General features: G+C 40.9%; 1 protein-coding gene across 1 annotated transcript; it reads right to left on the reverse strand.

The window, feature by feature from the left end:
* Positions 1-759: 759 nt before the first annotated feature.
* LOC120570227 (pancreas transcription factor 1 subunit alpha) lies at positions 760-3,809 on the reverse strand. Its single transcript, XM_039818463.1, has 2 exons — positions 3,030-3,809; positions 760-2,080 (listed from the first exon to the last, which is right to left on the reverse strand). The coding sequence occupies exons 1-2, from the start codon at positions 3,607-3,609 to the stop codon at positions 2,043-2,045; spliced, it is 618 nt and encodes a 205-aa protein (XP_039674397.1). The 5' UTR covers positions 3,610-3,809; the 3' UTR covers positions 760-2,042.
* Between the last annotated feature and the right edge of the window lie 14,774 nt (positions 3,810-18,583).

The raw sequence follows: 18,583 nt of genomic DNA on the forward strand, positions 1-18,583 counted from the left end.
CTCAAGCGAGGTGGACGCCATTAATGCTTACATCTCGGGCTGTCACAAGCCTCTCGTCCACGAGTACGCTTCCTTCTGCGCGGTAATACGTTTGGCGGGTTTAGTTCGATAGAAAGAAAATAGTTCCTATATGAAACTGCTAAAGTCTGCGGATTATCTTGAGTAACTGGCTCATGATTTTTGGAAAGAGACAGCTCTTGAGGTTTTCAAATGTATTTTTTGGCGCTTAGAGCACCACAAGCCCAGTGCCATCTAGTTCCATTATATTGGAGAGAAGGCAGACATATCTACAGCCAATATCTCCAACGCTACACAACTCACACCAAAACAAAATACTGGCTGATTAATAAATAGAACTACAGGTAAGAGGAAAAATATGTATTTTTGGCTCCCTTTAAAGCACAGCCACACAGAGCTGCTATGGCTATACACTCTTGTGTTACTGTCTTGTCTTGTTAGCCAGACAGGCAGCACTGCAGTAACTGGTTGAAATAGTTAAAATACCAAAAATGTAGCCTACTTGTTCAACTGAGTTGATTCTTCTCATGTTACAGCCTACAGTGATTCAGAGTATTTACACAATCAACAGTTTCCTCACTCCTGTACCCTAAGTTGAAAACAAATCACATTTACTACTTTTTACTGTACTGACACCCCACAATAATACTATAGCTCCATTATGACGCCAGTTTCAGTTGTGTGTTTTATTTTTGTAATGCCACTGCAAAGTAATAGGCATTCCATGTCCCTAGATGATGACATGTTATACCACATATAAGACCATTTAAACCAAACTGCTAGAAGTTTTTATTTCTGAACTTCTACATGTACATGCTTTTTCCTGTTTCTAAAAGCGACTTTGAGGGTTGGCTCGACTTGTACCAGCTGTCTATCCGTCATGGTGTCAGGCACAGCAGTAGGTTAAAGCTGGGAATAAAGCTCATTCTGAGGAATGACACCTGTAACACTAATCCAGGTCAGCGCGCCACTTGGACTCACTGTCCTGAAGTGTTGACTACATTTATGGGGTGTGTGCAATAAGAAATTGGTTAAACTTAGTCCCCTGGTATGAATAGAAATATTCATCCAAATCTAACTGTAATTTGTTGAGTCATCTATAAAGCTAACAGGAAACAAAACCAGAGACAGTAAGAGAGTGCCTATTGTAAATATATATTGGCCTATTATTAAAGACCTCAATACAAAACAAAACGTTATACCACAAAAAAAAGGATGCTTTTTTATGATCCTGAGTAGAGGTCATTGGTAACAAATACATAACACTATCACAGAAATGTGCTTTTCTGTGGCGATCCATTTCAGGAAAATTACACACAAGTAGCTTCAAATAAATCACAAAAAACACATAGGTCATATTTGCGTTACAGAACAATAAATAATCGCAGTTTGTTGAAATACATGTCACCAAAAAGAATAATGTCATAAATAGGCCATAATTTAAAATAAATAAATAAATAATAAAACAGATGATAGAGGTTGCACATGAAACGAGCCTTATTGGAAACAGCACCTGACATGCTAAAACACATTAGGCTGATCTGCTTCTCACGCCCATTGTCTCATTTACATGATCAAGGCTCTTTTTTAACACATCGACTCGCAGACTAATGAGCAAGAGTCCAGAAAACACTTCAGCGCTACATGCAGAAGTATGAGCCCTTAGCAAGTCCATTCAGTCTCATGCCAGTGTGCCCCTCTCGCTCTCTCTGACAAGTGCCATCCATTTAGACAAACAATGCCAACCCTCTTTCCCTCCCCAGCCCCAGAAACAATGGCTCTCAATTACCAGTCGACAATAAATTAGAATATTAAAAGCCACGGAGGACGAAGGAGTGGGTGAAGTTGAGGAAGCCTGAGGTGTGTGACCCGATGAGAAGTCTGCAGATGTCGATCGGTCGGCTCTGTCATGCAGGCCGGCCGCCTGTCTTTGACATGTAGAGAGAGACTGAGAAGGGGGAGGAACAAACCTGAACCTCCGCCCCGCTGCCATCTCCACACTCAGGGTGCCCCATGTTCCTCAGCTAATCCCACTTTATCCAAGAGAGGCGGGCTGTCAGATCTGGGAAAGGGAACACGGGGGCAGAAGGAGACAAAAACAGGACAAACACATAAGTTTTGATACATTTTAATGACTGTTTAACAAGTCTTGGGGATAAAGAATGGGGTGCACACTTACTCCTGAAAAGCCCCATAAAGAGGCTTCAGAGCATATTCCCACAGAATGAGTTAAGTGCATGGAGGCAGCAAGAATACAATTAATTGTGTTTCGGTAAATTGAGGCTCATTTAAGAGCAAATGCCCGGGGAAAACACACCTGGAGAGAAAAGGGTGCATAAACACACAGCAAGCTGCTTCAAATGACATGTTCTTTATGTCAGTACACTGGGATCACTGTGAATAACAATTAATTATTTCTGTCTACTGAAAAAGCATTCGATTGTAATTCAATATTAAAGTCCTCAATAACAAAGATGCAGTCTACAAATGGACCATTGTGTGTTCATGGTGTAAATTTGAGCTTTATGTGAATATGTCCTTATCATGACATGATGGTGAGACATATTTGGCTAGTCAGCAGAAGCTTAATTGAAACATGAAGGTATTTTTAAGTTTTACTGTGTTCATGACAGGACTTCTTTTCATGTAGATGTGGATTAAATGGAAAATAAATATATAAATAAATATATTTAATGAACATGGAATATGTTAATGACGTGTTAAACCATGAGAAGTTGGTTCTCTAATATTGTGAAAATGTATCAAGCAATGCCCAAACATTTAGCAAAAAAACTGTATCAGTTAAGGATGATAATTGATGATAGCCTACTATAAATAGACATACTTTACTTTATTGATCTTGATCTTTATTGATGTAATGTCTCTGTCAGCACGTTTGAATTGGCTGAAGTTAGTTAGGTTTAACATTACTCTGATCTCATCTGCAACTGAAGACTCAATCATTAGTTAATGACAGTTTTATTATGGCCTAATGAGGATGATCATCTCACCGCTTGTGTTCCAGATGGCGTTGGTCTGATTCTTGTAGCCATTCTTCATGCACTCGTCTACGTAGGATTTGGGGTCGCAGCCCGACATGAGGATCTCTCTCAGCAGGTCGATGTACGCTATGGCCAGCCTCAGAGTGTCTATCTTGGACAGTCGCTTCTCGTAGGGAAACGTCGGCACATGGCAGCGCAGCTCCTCGAAGGCGGAATTGATGCTCAGCATCCTCTTCCTCTCCCGGATGTTGGCGGCATGTCGCTGCACCTTGTAGGGATGATGGGGCACCAGCCGCCGCGCCCTGCGCTGGGCCACCTCCAGGGGGTCGTCCATGGACGAGCTTTCCCCTTCAGCGCAGACATCCGCCCCCGGAGACAGCACGTCGAGGTCGGTGAGGGTCAGCTGTGCGTCCGGGAACATGGACTGACTGCCGAAGGAGGACCAGGGCGAGAGCTGGCCGCTGGCTGTGCTGTAATCCAGCAGGAAGCTGTCCAGCTGGTTCTGAAACTGAAAGTTTTGGTCCATTTGTCCCCAAATGGCAAAATCCGTAGTGGCATCCTGGTCGAAGTCAAAAATCATGTCCTCCATATTTAAATGGAAAAGTGAAATTATTCAGTTTCTTTTCCAGTCTCTGAAGGCAGCGTGGCTTTTCGTTCATAAACTGGTAACTGCCTACCTGCATGTGGCTGAATCTGTGCTGTGTGACAGCCCCATGGGCACATCTCCTGGATTAAATACTTCCAGGGCCTCCACGTTTCTCGGCGGGTTGCTCTGGCCAATTCTAAAGACTGAAAGGGAGCTCTTAAGAACACTTTACCCCTCCTTGTGGATCGTTCATTGGTTTAAAAACGAATTACAAAGAAATCAGTTGATCTCCAAACGACAAAAAGCGGGGAAAACACGTGTCCAATTATAAACTTCCCCTGAAGTAGTCCCGCTAATATTGACAAAAACACTCAGTATTTAGCAATCATTGGAGGGCTTGTACCGAGCATTATGGCGCAGCAGGCCATGCAAACCCGGTGGCCTCTGAATGGGGTTTTATCTATTAAAGCTCAGCTGACAACAAACACTACTGTCAGAAACACATGAACGCCCTTTGTTAATACAAAATGTAACGGGATTTTAATGGCAAAGGAGCATTTTCTTATGTTCTGCGTTTGGGTTTATTCTGGTCTAGACATATTTTTACGCACTGAAGTCATATACCAAACAGACCTACAGGACGTAAAAATATTCCAGCAGTATCACCACAACTCGTCCCACATAATTTGGGTCTAGTAGCCACATTAATACGCTCCTAATTTGCAAATGATATGACGGACTAAATGGCAAACCGTGGAGAGGACACACGCTGTAATTACGCTGTGGTTAATCAAATAAGCGAGTTCTTTCTTCGAGGTTGGATGGAGGGCAGCTTGGGGACTTTAATTCAACAAGGCTGTTTGTTTGCAACCCGTGGTTTTGATTTGACAAAGTCCTTCAGTTTGCTAATTTAGAGGGAATCTGTTTGTCGCAGTAAACACAGGCGGCATGAGGCCTTTGGCTGCAGAAAGAGGCTTTATCAGGAGGAAGCAGCTGATTACGCCACAATAATCCAGACCACTAACACTGAGACAGGTGAAGCTAGTGACTTAGAGTTGGTGGCATCTTCAAACATTGTAGCCTCACATGTGATGGACAGTTCATTGATTATAAAGTCTTTAGAAAGGTTGCTCTGTTCTCTTGCCAGACAATGGTTGTATAGCCTACTTCATTTTCTAATTTCCGGGTAAAACTTTATAAACCTAAGCCTATAAACATTTTGAATAGTTACCAGGGACCTATGCTGTTGAACCATTAGTTTATGAGTAACTGCTAGTCAAATGCATAGAGTAGCTAATTATTAGTTAATGATGAGTTCATTGAGAAGCTAGTGAGGAACGAATCAGGAACGAGCTGATAATTAATGAATCATTAATGAATACTTCCCTAATAATTCCTCATGGATGTTTGTATAGTGGGTCATGATGAGTTAGAGAACAACACAAGGGACACAAAGGGTAAGTAAGCATACGATAATGATAAAGTAATGAGGGACTACTTAGTCGTTTTTATGTTTCACTTTACTTGGGGGCAAACAAGAGCAGTAACTAATGTTTAGTTTTGCAGCTGGTTCAGAGTTAATTACAACTGAAGAAAGTGGCCGGTATGATGATTCACAGATCTTCATGAATTAATCAACTTTTAATGATTCATTCATATAGGATCTCCCAGTCTGTTCTCCAGTTAAGTTATCGTACTTTATATAGTCCTCCATTAGGAATTATTAGTGCAAAGGCTATAATTGATTCATCAATAATCAGCTCGTTCCTGATTGGTTCCTCGCTCAGTTTCTCAATTAGGCCTTACTCATCATCAGCTACTCTATCAGATTTGATCAGCAGTAGCTCATTAATGGCTCACTAGCAGTTAGTTCTTCATTCGTTCCTCATTTGTTCCCTGGTAACTATTCAAAAGTGTGTGCATTACTGTAATAATATTATTTGATTTTAATAATTAAAATAAGTGTTACCAATTTTCGGGTCATAACCAGATAAATTGACTCCCCGATCTCAATAAAAAAAAGAAAGCCCAATAGCCTACTATAAGTCATATTTCCTGGCATGTTGCTGGTATTTCATGGTCGTTCCTAGATCCACGTTAAATAAGGCGTTGAAATAATGTATTCCTCCTACATAGTTACGGATGTGATGAATCTAGTATGAATGTTTTTTTTTGAAAATGACGCACAGACAATTTTTTTAGGAACAATATAAAGGACACAATCATTTCGGCATTCTCCTTCACTGAGTTTGATTTCCCTGCAGGGACCTCGGTATTTGTTTCAGGAAACACATCAAAGTTGCTGCTATTTTCTAACGGATTGAGTTACAATAGTTAATGAACCGAGCGTTCTGTTGCTCATACTCTTTTATTTTCCACCCTGCAGTTCAATTAACCCATTAGACTGACATACATTAGAAAGGACAACATCCTGATTAGTGGGTACATTGTTATCGAGCCCAGCAACTCTGCCAATTAGGCACGATGTGTGCGTTGTATTTGAAATGACTGATTTTGGATTAACGCGTCATCAATTTCACTTTCTTTACATTTCTAATCCCGCATGTCCTCTAATTAATCGGCCAAGGAACACATTTTAAACGGCTTGAATCACACAGGGCTCTCTGTGGCGTGGAGCTGTTTAAACTGTATTTTCATTGAATGAGAACAGGTATACGTTGGAGTGCTTGGCATTAATGAAAGTGTGTGAGGTTTGGTGTTAGGCAAAACCGCAAAAAAATAGAATTGAAATCGACTTCAGGAGCTACTTTATAGACGTACAGTGGCTGACGCGTTTTACAGCTCATCATAGCCTAATAAAACCAATTCAGATTGGCTCAGCAGCACACCGTCTGTTTGTTTGGCTTCCTAATGACTGAAGAAGAGCAGACAGCCTGCGCTGAGAGGAGCGGGCCCTGTCAGGACCTTCTGCCAGCCACATCTCTCTCCCAGCTGACGGCCTTGGTTTGGTCTGTTCCGGGCTGAAGAGACGCGCCTGTCAGATTCAGATCCGCCTTATTGTTTGTACAACAATTCAAGAGGGCTGAAGGGTTTAAAAAGAACGAACGATAGTAACCCTTCAGAAAATTTGAAAGGACTCAAAGTACAATAAGAATGATAAACTTAACACTGCGCTGGAAATGAGGAAATTTGGCTTTTATAGCTCCCGATTGAGACATTAACTCTTTATTTTATTTGTTATCTTGTAAACAGTTGTTAAAGCGTCGTTTCAGTGTGTGTGGTGCCTTAACTAATTCACTGAAACGCAGGCACTACGGCCCAAATGTGCGCCTCCGACGGACTTGCTGTAAAATCCCGTCCATGGCTTCCAGCCCTAAGGACCGACAGTGTGGACAAGTCAAGTGCGCCTTGGACGCGAGGCCACATGCTCGCTAGTCTCCCACCTGGGAGTTACTGTGTGGAAAACAAGGAAGTTAATGAAACTGCGAATCAAATGCACATCAGAATTGATCCGCATCTGCTCTTTCATGTCCTGTATAATATTATGCTTTTTTAGTTTTTTAGTTTGAACAGTGTTAGCTCACACAGCGCATTGTGTCATTTCCTACAAATGACTGTGCTGTGTTGCTAAACTCTTTTCAGAATCAGTGCCAAAATAAATTGCAATAATGTCCCAACCTTTCTCTCTTTGTTTCTCTCTAACACTTTCAAAATGCCTCTTGTTCTACATCATTTTATGTCTCCCACCCCTCTCTCTCACACACAGACACACACAGACACACACACACACACACACACACACACACACACACACACACACACACACACACACACACACACACATACACACACACACACACACACACACACACACACACACCGAGTGAAAGTTGCAGACAACCAACATGAGATAGTCCACCAGCCATCAATGCAACAGCAAAAAGAGAGATTAACATTTCATGGTTCTGTTCAGTGACGCACATCTTGTTTGTTTGGGTACAAGGCTGATACACATCTTGGTTCTGAAAGCCTTCGGGATCTGTCTTGGCTGCTATGAGAGAATGGCATAGCAGCCAACTAGTGTAATCTTCAGCGGTCGGCCACAAACCGCTCTTTGATCCGCGATGGGACTGAGCCATTACAGTGTCACGGCACATTGAAGCGATAGCTCAGAGCAGAAGTTACCCTTGACCACAGATTAGGATTCAGATAGCCTCAGGCATTTACCTTTAAAGGTAAGCTACAATCAGCATTAATGCAATGAGCACTATGTGCCCAGCTTCAAAGGGCACACTAGTCAACTGAATGAAAATAATGCAGGAAATGCCTCGACTGATTGCATGCAAATCTCTCTTGCATGTGAAGTATTTGTTGATTTGGGGTAACATTCATTTCCTATGAGCTGTTATTGCATCGTTGGGGCGACAACACACGCTTGATGTGTGATCCTGTTCTCTAGTCATTTGAGTGCCACCAAGACAAACTCAGGTACTTCAAAACCTGCTGAAGAAATGAATTTGGTTCTGACCCTTAAAGTTAAGTATAGCAGCCTACTGGCTCCAAGCCCATTCCTGTCTGCATTTCAGGCCCAGGTCTGGCTGGAAAAAGCATCATGGTCGTAAAGTGGGCCTTAAGCAAACACCCCTCTGGGGGCACCACCCCTCTCCCTGGACTAGCGAGAGCGTGAAGCTGGATCCGAGCCCCCGGCTTGATAAAAACACATCAGTTTTGCAGCATGGGTGTGTATACACCGCATGACAACAGGTGGTATTTAGATAAAATGACTTTATATGTGTGCACGTGTGTACAACACATCATATGATTCCCCCTTCACTCCACTATTATATTCATTAATCCCAATCTGTGCATTCATTATGAGACGTTTGGGATGTGTCTCTTAGGAATGTGTGAAAGGCCACAGAGCCTATGGGAGAGGACTGATCTGTAGGAATGTCGGTATAGGCAGCAATCATCAGTGGTGACACCTGCAGAGGACCAGCTGTCAATACGATTCCCTCTAAAGTCACTGGACTGCAAAAGATGGAGTTTCTTGTCAAAAAGAAAGTTCATTTTCTTCATTTGGAATTATAAACTGTTTTTTTTAGAATATTTCCAGAGCTCAAGGACAATGAAACTCACTCAACCCATTAAACAGCCATTTCAACTTTCAGGTCCAATAAGAAAAATGAAAAGAAAAGTTCTTTCCATGACAGCAACAATATACAGTACTGGAGACATAGGAGAGATTCAATAAATGTTTTCAAACTGCATTGGATGCATGCAGCAATATCAGCAATGTTAAACTTTATTTTTCTAGTGTACGAATCAAGTCAACCTGTCAAGTTCACACACATTCTGTAATGAGTGACACCAGCATTTACAACCAAATAAAGTTTGAAAATCAGATCAGTCATGATTCAGTGGATTTTGGCAGTTTGGAGTTTACCAAAACCAGCCATGGATTTGTTTCCACCTCTGAAAAATGGTGAAAAGAAGCGCCATGGTAAGGTACATATGCCTGCAGAAAAGCTCACCACATCTCCCCCACAGAAAGTTTTTATTTTTTTGTCTGGAGCAACCCATCCAGAAACTTCTTTGACGTTTCTAAGGATTTTCCGTCTAAGCTTCCACTATACTCCTAGCTGCTGCTCCATCGCTAGGCTCTCTCCCCCTTTCCTGCCCCGTTTAGATCTGGCTGGTTGACGGAAAATGCATCCTTCCGGTGTGCCAGTGCGGGAATGTCGCCACAGACACCAGACACCACAACTCCGGTATACTGTGAAATACAGAAAGCTTTCTCTGGCAGTGATAGGCTTAATCAAGGGCATTAATGCTATTAGTTTAAAACAAATATATTTTGCTTACGCCTCACGTCTACACTACTCCCACTGCTGCCCCTCTTTTGGTTCAATGAAATTCCGGGGTTGCTTTGTAGTCTGGACGAGCACAAACGGAGATCTTTGGAAACAGCGATGCACATCAATCAGTCTTATCGGTTAGGTGGGCTTACATACCCTTTTTACATTGTTGCTTTCTAGTCTGGACGAGCACAAACGGAGATAGCTAGATAGATAGCTAGCTAAAATATCAAACTAATTCTTTAGGTATGATTGTAAACTAATTTAAGCTGTAAAGCAATAACAACTTCTTTTGTAGCACGTAGTGAATTCATTTTGAAATTAAAACCCACTAAAACACTCAAACAAGCTTATGTAAAATCAACAAATCTTTTTTTCTTCTTCCCTTTTTACATTGTTGCTTTCTAGTCTGGACGAGCACAAACGGAGATCTTTGGAAACAGCGATGCACATCAATCAGTCTTATCGGTTAGGTGGGCTTACATACCTTTTAGTAACAGTTCTACCTTGTCGCCGGTCCAAGCAAATAAAGTAAAGTAAATATCTTACTTTTTGCCGCTGTTGTTCTTTCTGCAAAGTAATTTCTGTATTTTCAACATAAACATCCATGATTTTAAACCACAGAGTAACGTCAGACAATCTGCTTCCTGTTTACACCGGCACATGCATGCCCAGTGTATGCGATGGTCATGTGCCCAATTTGACCTAAAAACAAAGTAAATAGTGTTGTTGTAAGTAAGGTGAAAAACACTTTCACATTAGATTTATTCTGATATTTATTATCAGTTACATGATGCCATACATTTGTCTTTCAATCAACAGCTGTTAATTGGAGAGATATTTGTCTACTTATGATGCTCGTCCTTTTCAAATCTATCTAAACATGTGACCCTGACATGACAGAGTATAAACTAAACTAACGAATGAAACTTTATTCTTAATTTGTCACATACACACAGCACAATGTAGTGACATTTAATTACTGCATTTATGCCATCCCTAAGTATTAGGAGCAGTAAAACAGCTATACATACAACAGGGAGCAACTTGGGGTTCAGTGTCTATTACACTATTACACACACAGTATGGTATATGGAATTATTTCTAGCTGTGATGATTTTGTTGTGTAGCCTGTATCATTTATGGGGACAGTCTTGCTGAAACCAGATGTGAATATGCTCCTCCTGCAACTCCACTTCCCTGGAACAAAACACTATCAGGTCCATGGAGACAGACAGACACACACACACACACACACACACACACACACACACACACACACACACACACACACACACACACACACACACACACACACACACACACACAAAGAAAAACACACACACACACACACACACACACACACACACACACACACACACACACACACACACACACACACACACACACACACACACACACACAGGCTTGATACTCAGGAGATGGTCTTAACAGACACAAGGGCGTCTTAGGTCACTGCAGAGACATGCCGGTGGACACACATAGACCAGCTGCTAGCTTTGTTGTGCACCAGTTGTCTTCATCCCTCTTTGTCCTGACCCTGTTGTTCAGGTCATCGAGGTGTTTCACATTTTCCTATCTTGATTAAGAGAACATGAAAGAAACTTTTTTTCTGTTCAGGGTTTAAGTGAACTCAGCTCTGCTGAGCTGAAAAGAAATGCTGTCACTTAGGACATTCACACTTAGGACAATCCTCTGTTTTCACAGGTCGAGTGGTGGGTAGGATATGGTGTCCAAAGCAAGCTGATAAAAGAAGATAGCCCTGGCTGAATTGGGAATAGAGCACATTGGGACACAGAGGGTGAATATGTTGTTGAATGCTCAGAGACGACAGAGACAAAACAAAGAATGCAAACAGGCAGCATCTCTAATGTCACTCTATAGTTAACTGGGTGATTATCTGATGATCCAATTATCTCTTTTCTTCTGTTCAGATGAATGCTTTTCCTCTGGGGACAGATGCTCCTCTATGCCTATGATGGGACAGATTCTTCCCTGAATAAAGGAGAAAGTGCGCAAGTACCTTTGCTGTTTGCATGTATCCCTGATCTTGGTTAACTAGATAGCTAGCTAAAATATCAAACTAATCCTTTAGGTATGATTGTAAACAAATTTAAGCTGTAAAGCAATAAGAACTTCTTTTGTAGCACATAGTGAATTCATTTTCAAATTAAAACCCACTAAAACACTCAAACAAGCTTATGTAAAATCAACAAATCTTTTTTTCTTCTTCCCTTTTTACATTGTTCATTTGGATTTCATTTATTATGTTCAATAGTCAATGTATCCTCATACAATGGTTTGGCTATCTTGGGAAAAGTTATTACACGTCTTATCCTATGAATGGTGTGCACCTGTACAAGCCCCTGCAGCGCAGAACCTGGTTGGCAACCACACTACTTGGTTAGGTTAAGGAAAAGATTGGGGTTTGGGGTTAAAATATGTACGATTGTCATGTAAATTACATATGTGACGTTACTTAAAGTGCTCATATTATGCTTTTTGGCTTTTTCCCTTTCCTTTATTGTGTTATATATCTCTTTTGTGCACGTTATAGGTTTACAAAGTGAAAAAGCCCAAAGTCCACCCAAAGGGACTTACCATCTCCAACAGAAAACACTGTTCACAAACTGCTCCAAACAGCTCTATTGTAGTCCAGCCTTTACTTCAGAGACGAACGTTGTAACACACACTTTGTAACACATGTTATAATGATCGCCTAGCTAGTGTGGCACGCCCTCATACTCTGCAACTGTCAAGCTAGTAGTCCTTACCTAGCTACTGCGCATGTATTAACTCAACAAAGATGGAACAGAAGTGAGATGCCTCACTCTGTAGCTAAAACAGAGAGCTCAACACACAGGGTGAAAAGAGGAGCTGCAGCAATGTGTAATACAACAAAAATATGGTATAAATAATAAGTTAAAATAAGTCAACGCTGACTTCCTGGGTGAAAATCTTGTTTGTTTGATCCATCAACCCCGACCTCCTCCATATTTATACTTTGGCGATCTTAAATACTCTGTTGCCTGAATTCCTCCGAAGCAGCCCTGCATATCCTGGTTCACGATTACGTGTGTTATATACAAATTAAATAGTGCTTTACTATTCGTATAATTACAAACAAGGAATGGGAACAGCCTGCAACAGTTTATATAGTCGTGCTGCACATGTGATGTACATGCAACTGTTTTGAGAAATAGCAACGATAATAAAATCCATCTACCAGCAATTCTAAAGCTCAAATTTCAAAAAGTGATGCGTTTTACATCACCTCTGAGTAAGGACAACATCAGCGTTCAGCTTTGGAGATGAAGAGGACATGAAAACCACAAGATAATTACCTCTTCTGAGGAGTCCATCTGTTTTTTTTAATCCTCTGTGTCCTCCCTGATATGACTGATTAAATGCTACTAGCGACTGCGTGGAGGAGGGGTGGGGGTGGTGCGCGATCACTGAAGGCTTGCGTCACGTGGATGCACCGACAGTGGTGTTGTCATTACTTAGAATTCCTCATGGGAGAGACAGTATCAATCTTGTAATCTAACGCTTGGCAAGAGAATGAGCGCGTATCAGAATGTCAGAAATAGGTCAAGAAATACATACCTGGTTTTGAAATCTTTTTCAACAAACCAAAATGTGGGTATGCATCTAAATGGTTTGTTTGTACTCTGATTCATTTCAGTATGAAACATAGCACTAGTTGACTCATCAGGCTCGATGATCAAGCATCACGCTGTACTGACTGCGCTGAGGTCATCTCCAAAAACCATTTGATTGGTTCACATTCTGCATGGGTTAAGACGGAAGGAGACACTTAGCTCAACACAAGTTTGTCTTACTGAGCCAAGTCTTCACTCTACCAGAACCCAAACCATTATTTGCATCATTTCACATCCAATGTAATACAATTACAAAGCCAAAACATCAAATAATGGGTTGTTGTCTAAATACTTGATAAACATGAGCACGAATTCATTGCTTTTACTGTAACTTGCATAACAATATTTTTCATGTTCTTTCAATTGTGTACTATTTCCATCATGACAAATAATCCATCAATAGAGTATTAAAATGTATATCGTCCAGTAAAGCCATATTATGTGCCAAAGAGGCAGAGGGCTGCAGATTATGCATGACTGAACTGGCATATGACAAAAACATCCAGGAGGAAATTCCTGCTCTTGCCAAGGTTATAGAGAGAGGAAACAGAGTGGGTGCATAAAGAAGGAAGGTTAGGCTGTTAAACATATAGAGAACTTTTTCAAACCAGTCCCATCTGAAAGAATAATGATGGCGCTATTATTTTTCCCCAAGTGTTGGCCTGCATAGTGGAGAGGAATCACAACTGCACAGAGGCGTTGAGGGGATTAAAACTCGTCCACAGCAGCTCGATCCCAGTGGTAGAGCTTCAAAATAAAACTAGAAACGGACTAGGGAACGATCAAGAAATGATTGACTGAGTTTTTGAATCATCCACCAAATGCTGGAGAGACACAGGGCTGGTAATAGAGTTTCATGTTGCAGCAGAAGACAAGCTATCAAGCTCATGATTGATTTCATCTGATTCATATCAAAATCTTGTTTTTAGCTCAGGCTCACACGATCTACAGTCGCCTGCATTGTGAGATGGCGTGCAGGGTGAGTATTCTTAGAGAAAAAATCCAAAGCTGGTGAATGGAAATACACTCAGTTATCCCATGTTAGCAAAATGAGAACTGGAAGGCGATCATATTTTCAGTAAAGTGTTCTTTTCTAAAACACTGAACAGCAGCTTTTCTATGGACAGCAATGTATAATCAGCTGTCAATTAGCTAGTGTCTCCCAATATAGCTGATCCAATGTGAAAATGTTAAAAACACATGCACAAACTTGCTGTTGTCGACATGTTGTAAGATTATTATTTTTTCAGGTTAGTGACTTTATGTATTGGAATAACATTCTTGAATTGATGCTCACCATCCTGCAACATTTTAGCTCTATAGAAAATATTTCAACTGAGCATCTAGTAAGTAGTGTTTATGGTTTTATTTATCCAACACAGATGCATGACACATGACTGAAATTTGCCTTCCAATGGCATGCATACTTTTTTTTGTGATTGACAGCTTATTAAACACTAACACGAGCTCATCTGTTTACTATTCATAGGTACAAACAATGCTCAATAACGTTTTCCTATCTTCGCTATTCGACTATTTGACCTCGGCCTGATCTGCCCCCACAATCAGTCAGACCTCAAGCCTGCGAGGCACACATGCATTCTTAATCAACGGCACTGAATTAATTCAACCTTACTGTAGAACAGAGCAAAGTCACACATTGCGGCTCACACCAAAAGCTTCAGCATCTGAGAACAATTAAACGTCTGGTTTCCATGTGAGGCTGATTTGCCAGTTGACAGTTGCAGTGTGTTGGTGTTTGTGTGGGAGCGTGGGTGTCATGCAATGAGGCCTGGGCGATTTGACATCACAAAGTCAAAGAACAGCATTAGAAACAAGAGCAGCAACACTGCAAGTGTTCCGATTCATTTGCAGACATGAGAGGTGCATTCCTCGCTGGCATGCTCCCTCCCCTGTGCCAAAATCCCCATGTTTATTCAAAATGGCACCATAGCATGAAGCTTTGACATTGGGTGTAAGTTTGGATGCTTTCACTGCCTGGTCTTGAAATGCAGTGCCAATTATACTATTTGGTAAGCTTTAGCTTTTAAATGTTAGATAAGGAGATCAGTACTACTTCTGTATGGTAAATATGAACCTACAGCCGGTTAACTTAATGTTAAAGGAACACGCCGACTTATTGGGACTTTAGCTTATTCACCGTAACCCCCAGAGTTAGATAAGTCCATACATACCCTTCTCATGTCTGTGCGTGTTGTAACTCTGTCTGACGGCTCTACCGGTAGCAGCCCATCACAGAACATGCAGGTGACTGGTTCCAACAATCCTACTGCTCCAAATAAGTGACAAAATAACGCCAACATTTTCCTATTTACATGTTGTGATTTATGGAGTCACAGGGTGTACAAAAAAACAACGTAACATGAGACACAGCCATCTTCTAACCGTAAACAAACTGGGAACTATATTCTTAGAAGGCGAATCTCTCCTACTTCTGCTACTTGGGTGGAGTGATTTGCTTTGCAGCAAGCCTGTCTGAGAATATAGTTCCCGGTAGGATTGTTGGAACCTGTTACCTGCATGTTTAGAAGTGCTAACCAACCCAGTTTCACAGCAGTTCGTGATGGCATCACGAAAAGAAATCTATTAGATCGTGATACCATCACGATATTTTGAAGATTTTCGTGATGGGGTCACGTTTTTTAAACTAAATTATGTTAAATCAAACAAAGTCCCACACATAAATATGCTCTTGTTTTTTCCCTATAGTCTATTGCTGCAAAATTGCATTTTCAAATAACGATGCATGGAAAATAAAATAAAAAATGCTTCTCTTTGTAAGCCTAAATACTTTATTTTTTTGTTTTTCACAACAGTAGCCTACAAGTCAAAACATATGCACATTAGTCAAACAAGCCATTAGAGTGTAGTTCTAAACACTCAACTGTAGTTTTTTTTATATAGGCCTAGTATTTTTCTGCGACAAGGCATATCAAAGTGCTTAGCATAAAACACTATTTTTTCATTATTGGTATTTTTATTGTATAAATTCTCACGTACAACAATCTTTCCTATCGGCCGAGCAGCAATTACTACATCACTAACGGAGTCTTCAGCTGATTTTTTAAACATTATTACGGTGCATAACTTACTGAAACAAAACTGAGCAACGTGATGTTGCTGGTGACAAAACCACTGATTATATATATGAACATTGAAGCGATAGTGGCGTTAAAGACCCGCTGATCACTGTCCGATTCTCTGATATGAATGCTCGCATTGCATTGTGGGATATCGGCTTTGAATGCGCCCAGCTCGGCTCATATCGTTGCCTACTGTTCTGTCTTTTTTACTGTAATATTTCACCAGTAATAAGACCAAAATAATATTATTAAAATAAAGAAATGCATGCCATGATAACATCTAAATGAATGTTGATAGATGTAGCGTATAGTTTTAAAAATATCAATAAACAACAAAGCAATCCAGCTTCTGTGGAAATAAGACCGAAATAATAACATTAAAAGGAATACATATAAAGTATGATAAGATCTGGTGAATAAATGTTGATTAAAACAGCGGTTATTGGGCTAAAAATACCAATAATAGCAAAGCTGTATACAGCTTCTCTGCTGCAGCCCGACTGGCAGAAAGAATTGTGCTGTGATCACGAAAGATGCTTCCCATTGAAATACATTAGTTTAAAAAAAGTGACCCCATCACGAAAATCTTGGCATCACGATCTAATAGATTTCTTTTCGTGATGCCATCACGAACTGCTGTGAGACTGGGTTGTGCTAACAGGTGGATGTACAGAGCCAGGCTAGCTGTTTGCCCCCTATTTCCAGTCTTTATGCTGAGCTTAGATAACTGTCTGTTGGCTATAGCTTACGCACCTTTCAAACAAACAAGTGTAATTCCCAAAATGTAGAACTATTTAAAGGCACTTAAACCCCAATTTCCCAAGTGGAGCAGCTCAGCAGTCAGCAGTAGTACACGGTGGTTGTGCTGGGAAGCTCCCAGGTGTCAACTGTACAAATGTGAAGCAGGGCGTTACTGAAAAAGAACACATGTGCTCAGTAAATCCTCCCCAGATAAATAAAGTAAAGAAGATGTTGCCCATGTCGAGGTTTAATTAGATTATGGTCCAGATCCAAGTTTGAACTGATTCTACAGAGGTGGACCTGTCTTCCTCCATAGAGAGCTTGCACTCGCTGAGCAGAAGAAAGGAAAGTCTCCCATAGAGCCTGTGTAACCATATTTAACCTCTAACCTCTAAGTGCTTGTGGCATGATGCTCTAACTTTACACTATGTGAAAGAAGAGAGGAACCAGCACATCATGAGCCAAAGATGGTTCGGTTTTTTTGCCTCATTAAATTTATTTCTGACGAGTTTTTAGAAAGCCGGTTCCCTCTTCGTGCATTAATGTTTGCACACAATTACTACATCAAATGGGGATAAACAGAACTGAGCGGGGATTTTTGAGACCTCTAAATGAACAAGGGGTTATCTACTCAAGCTTGCAATCAGCAGTGTGAGGAGTGTAAGAAGAGGTTGACTTCATCCGGGAGTAATGTGCTTTTTCCATTTGAGACAACCCCACCTCCGAAACACTCACACCCCTTCCCCAATATGGACGTTTGGCTTGGCCTGAATGGCTCATATTGTAGGTGTTGCCATCTAAGTTGTTTAACTGCTTCCAAGGACTAAAACCCTTTATCCCTGAGTAGGCCTAATCTTGGAACATTTCATATAGACAATAGCGAGTAAGCTGAAAAAAGAGAGAAAGTGATGGGGAGGAGGAGAAAAGGAATAAAGACCAGAAAACAAAAATGTTTTATAAGAAACAGATTGCTAAACATAAACACCAATCAGTTGACAGGAGCAGAAACAGGAAATTAGATTCCCAGGAGCTGGAAAATGTATCCATGAGAGAAAAAAGGAGTATCAATGATTCATTGTATTTCGCCTGCCACAGTTGGATGAGGAAAAGGAGGGTGGGAAGAATCAGGAAAACATGAAACAGAGAAGGAAACAAAGAAAGATTGAGAGGGACAAGGAAGACACACAAATAGAGATCGAAGAAAGAGTGGTTCAGGAAGGACATCCAACACTCATCCAACAAGGCTTCTTCTCTGGTCTGCCAGATACCACAAGAGCTTCTGTCTTGGCTTCACAAAAGTTGCTCCACCACCATCTTTCCCCATTATTTCCTGAGTTACCACCATCTCTTCAACTGTCTTCCGATCCCTCTTCATATACACTATGAAGATGCTGAATGTTACAGCACGGAGGCCCAGCTTGCCACCTCAGTGTTTCCCAAAGACCATGACTATCCAAAGCATCTAAAGAAGACAAAAAGCCAGAATAAATTGGGGTGATATTAAAGTCATCACTCGTGAAGTGAAGTCAAAGAAAAACAGGTAGAAAGACAATCAACGAGACAATACAAAGCCACAGCTGGTTAGCTTAGGGTTAGCATAAAGACTCCCATGACATGGTGCTCTTTGGAT

This window comes from Perca fluviatilis, chromosome 12 (assembly GCF_010015445.1).
Source record: "Perca fluviatilis chromosome 12, GENO_Pfluv_1.0, whole genome shotgun sequence".
In the NCBI taxonomy this organism is placed as follows: domain Eukaryota; kingdom Metazoa; phylum Chordata; class Actinopteri; order Perciformes; family Percidae; genus Perca; species Perca fluviatilis.

Bases quoted from the DNA above. Each gene is read 5' to 3' on its own strand.
- LOC120570227 (XM_039818463.1), bottom strand. From the start codon at position 3,609: ATGGAGGACATGATTTTTGACTTCGACCAGGATGCCACTACGGATTTT. The intron at 2,081-3,029 runs GTGAGATGATCA...TCCCTTTCCCAG, and splicing joins CGCCATCTGGAACACAAGCG to ATCTGACAGCCCGCCTCTCT.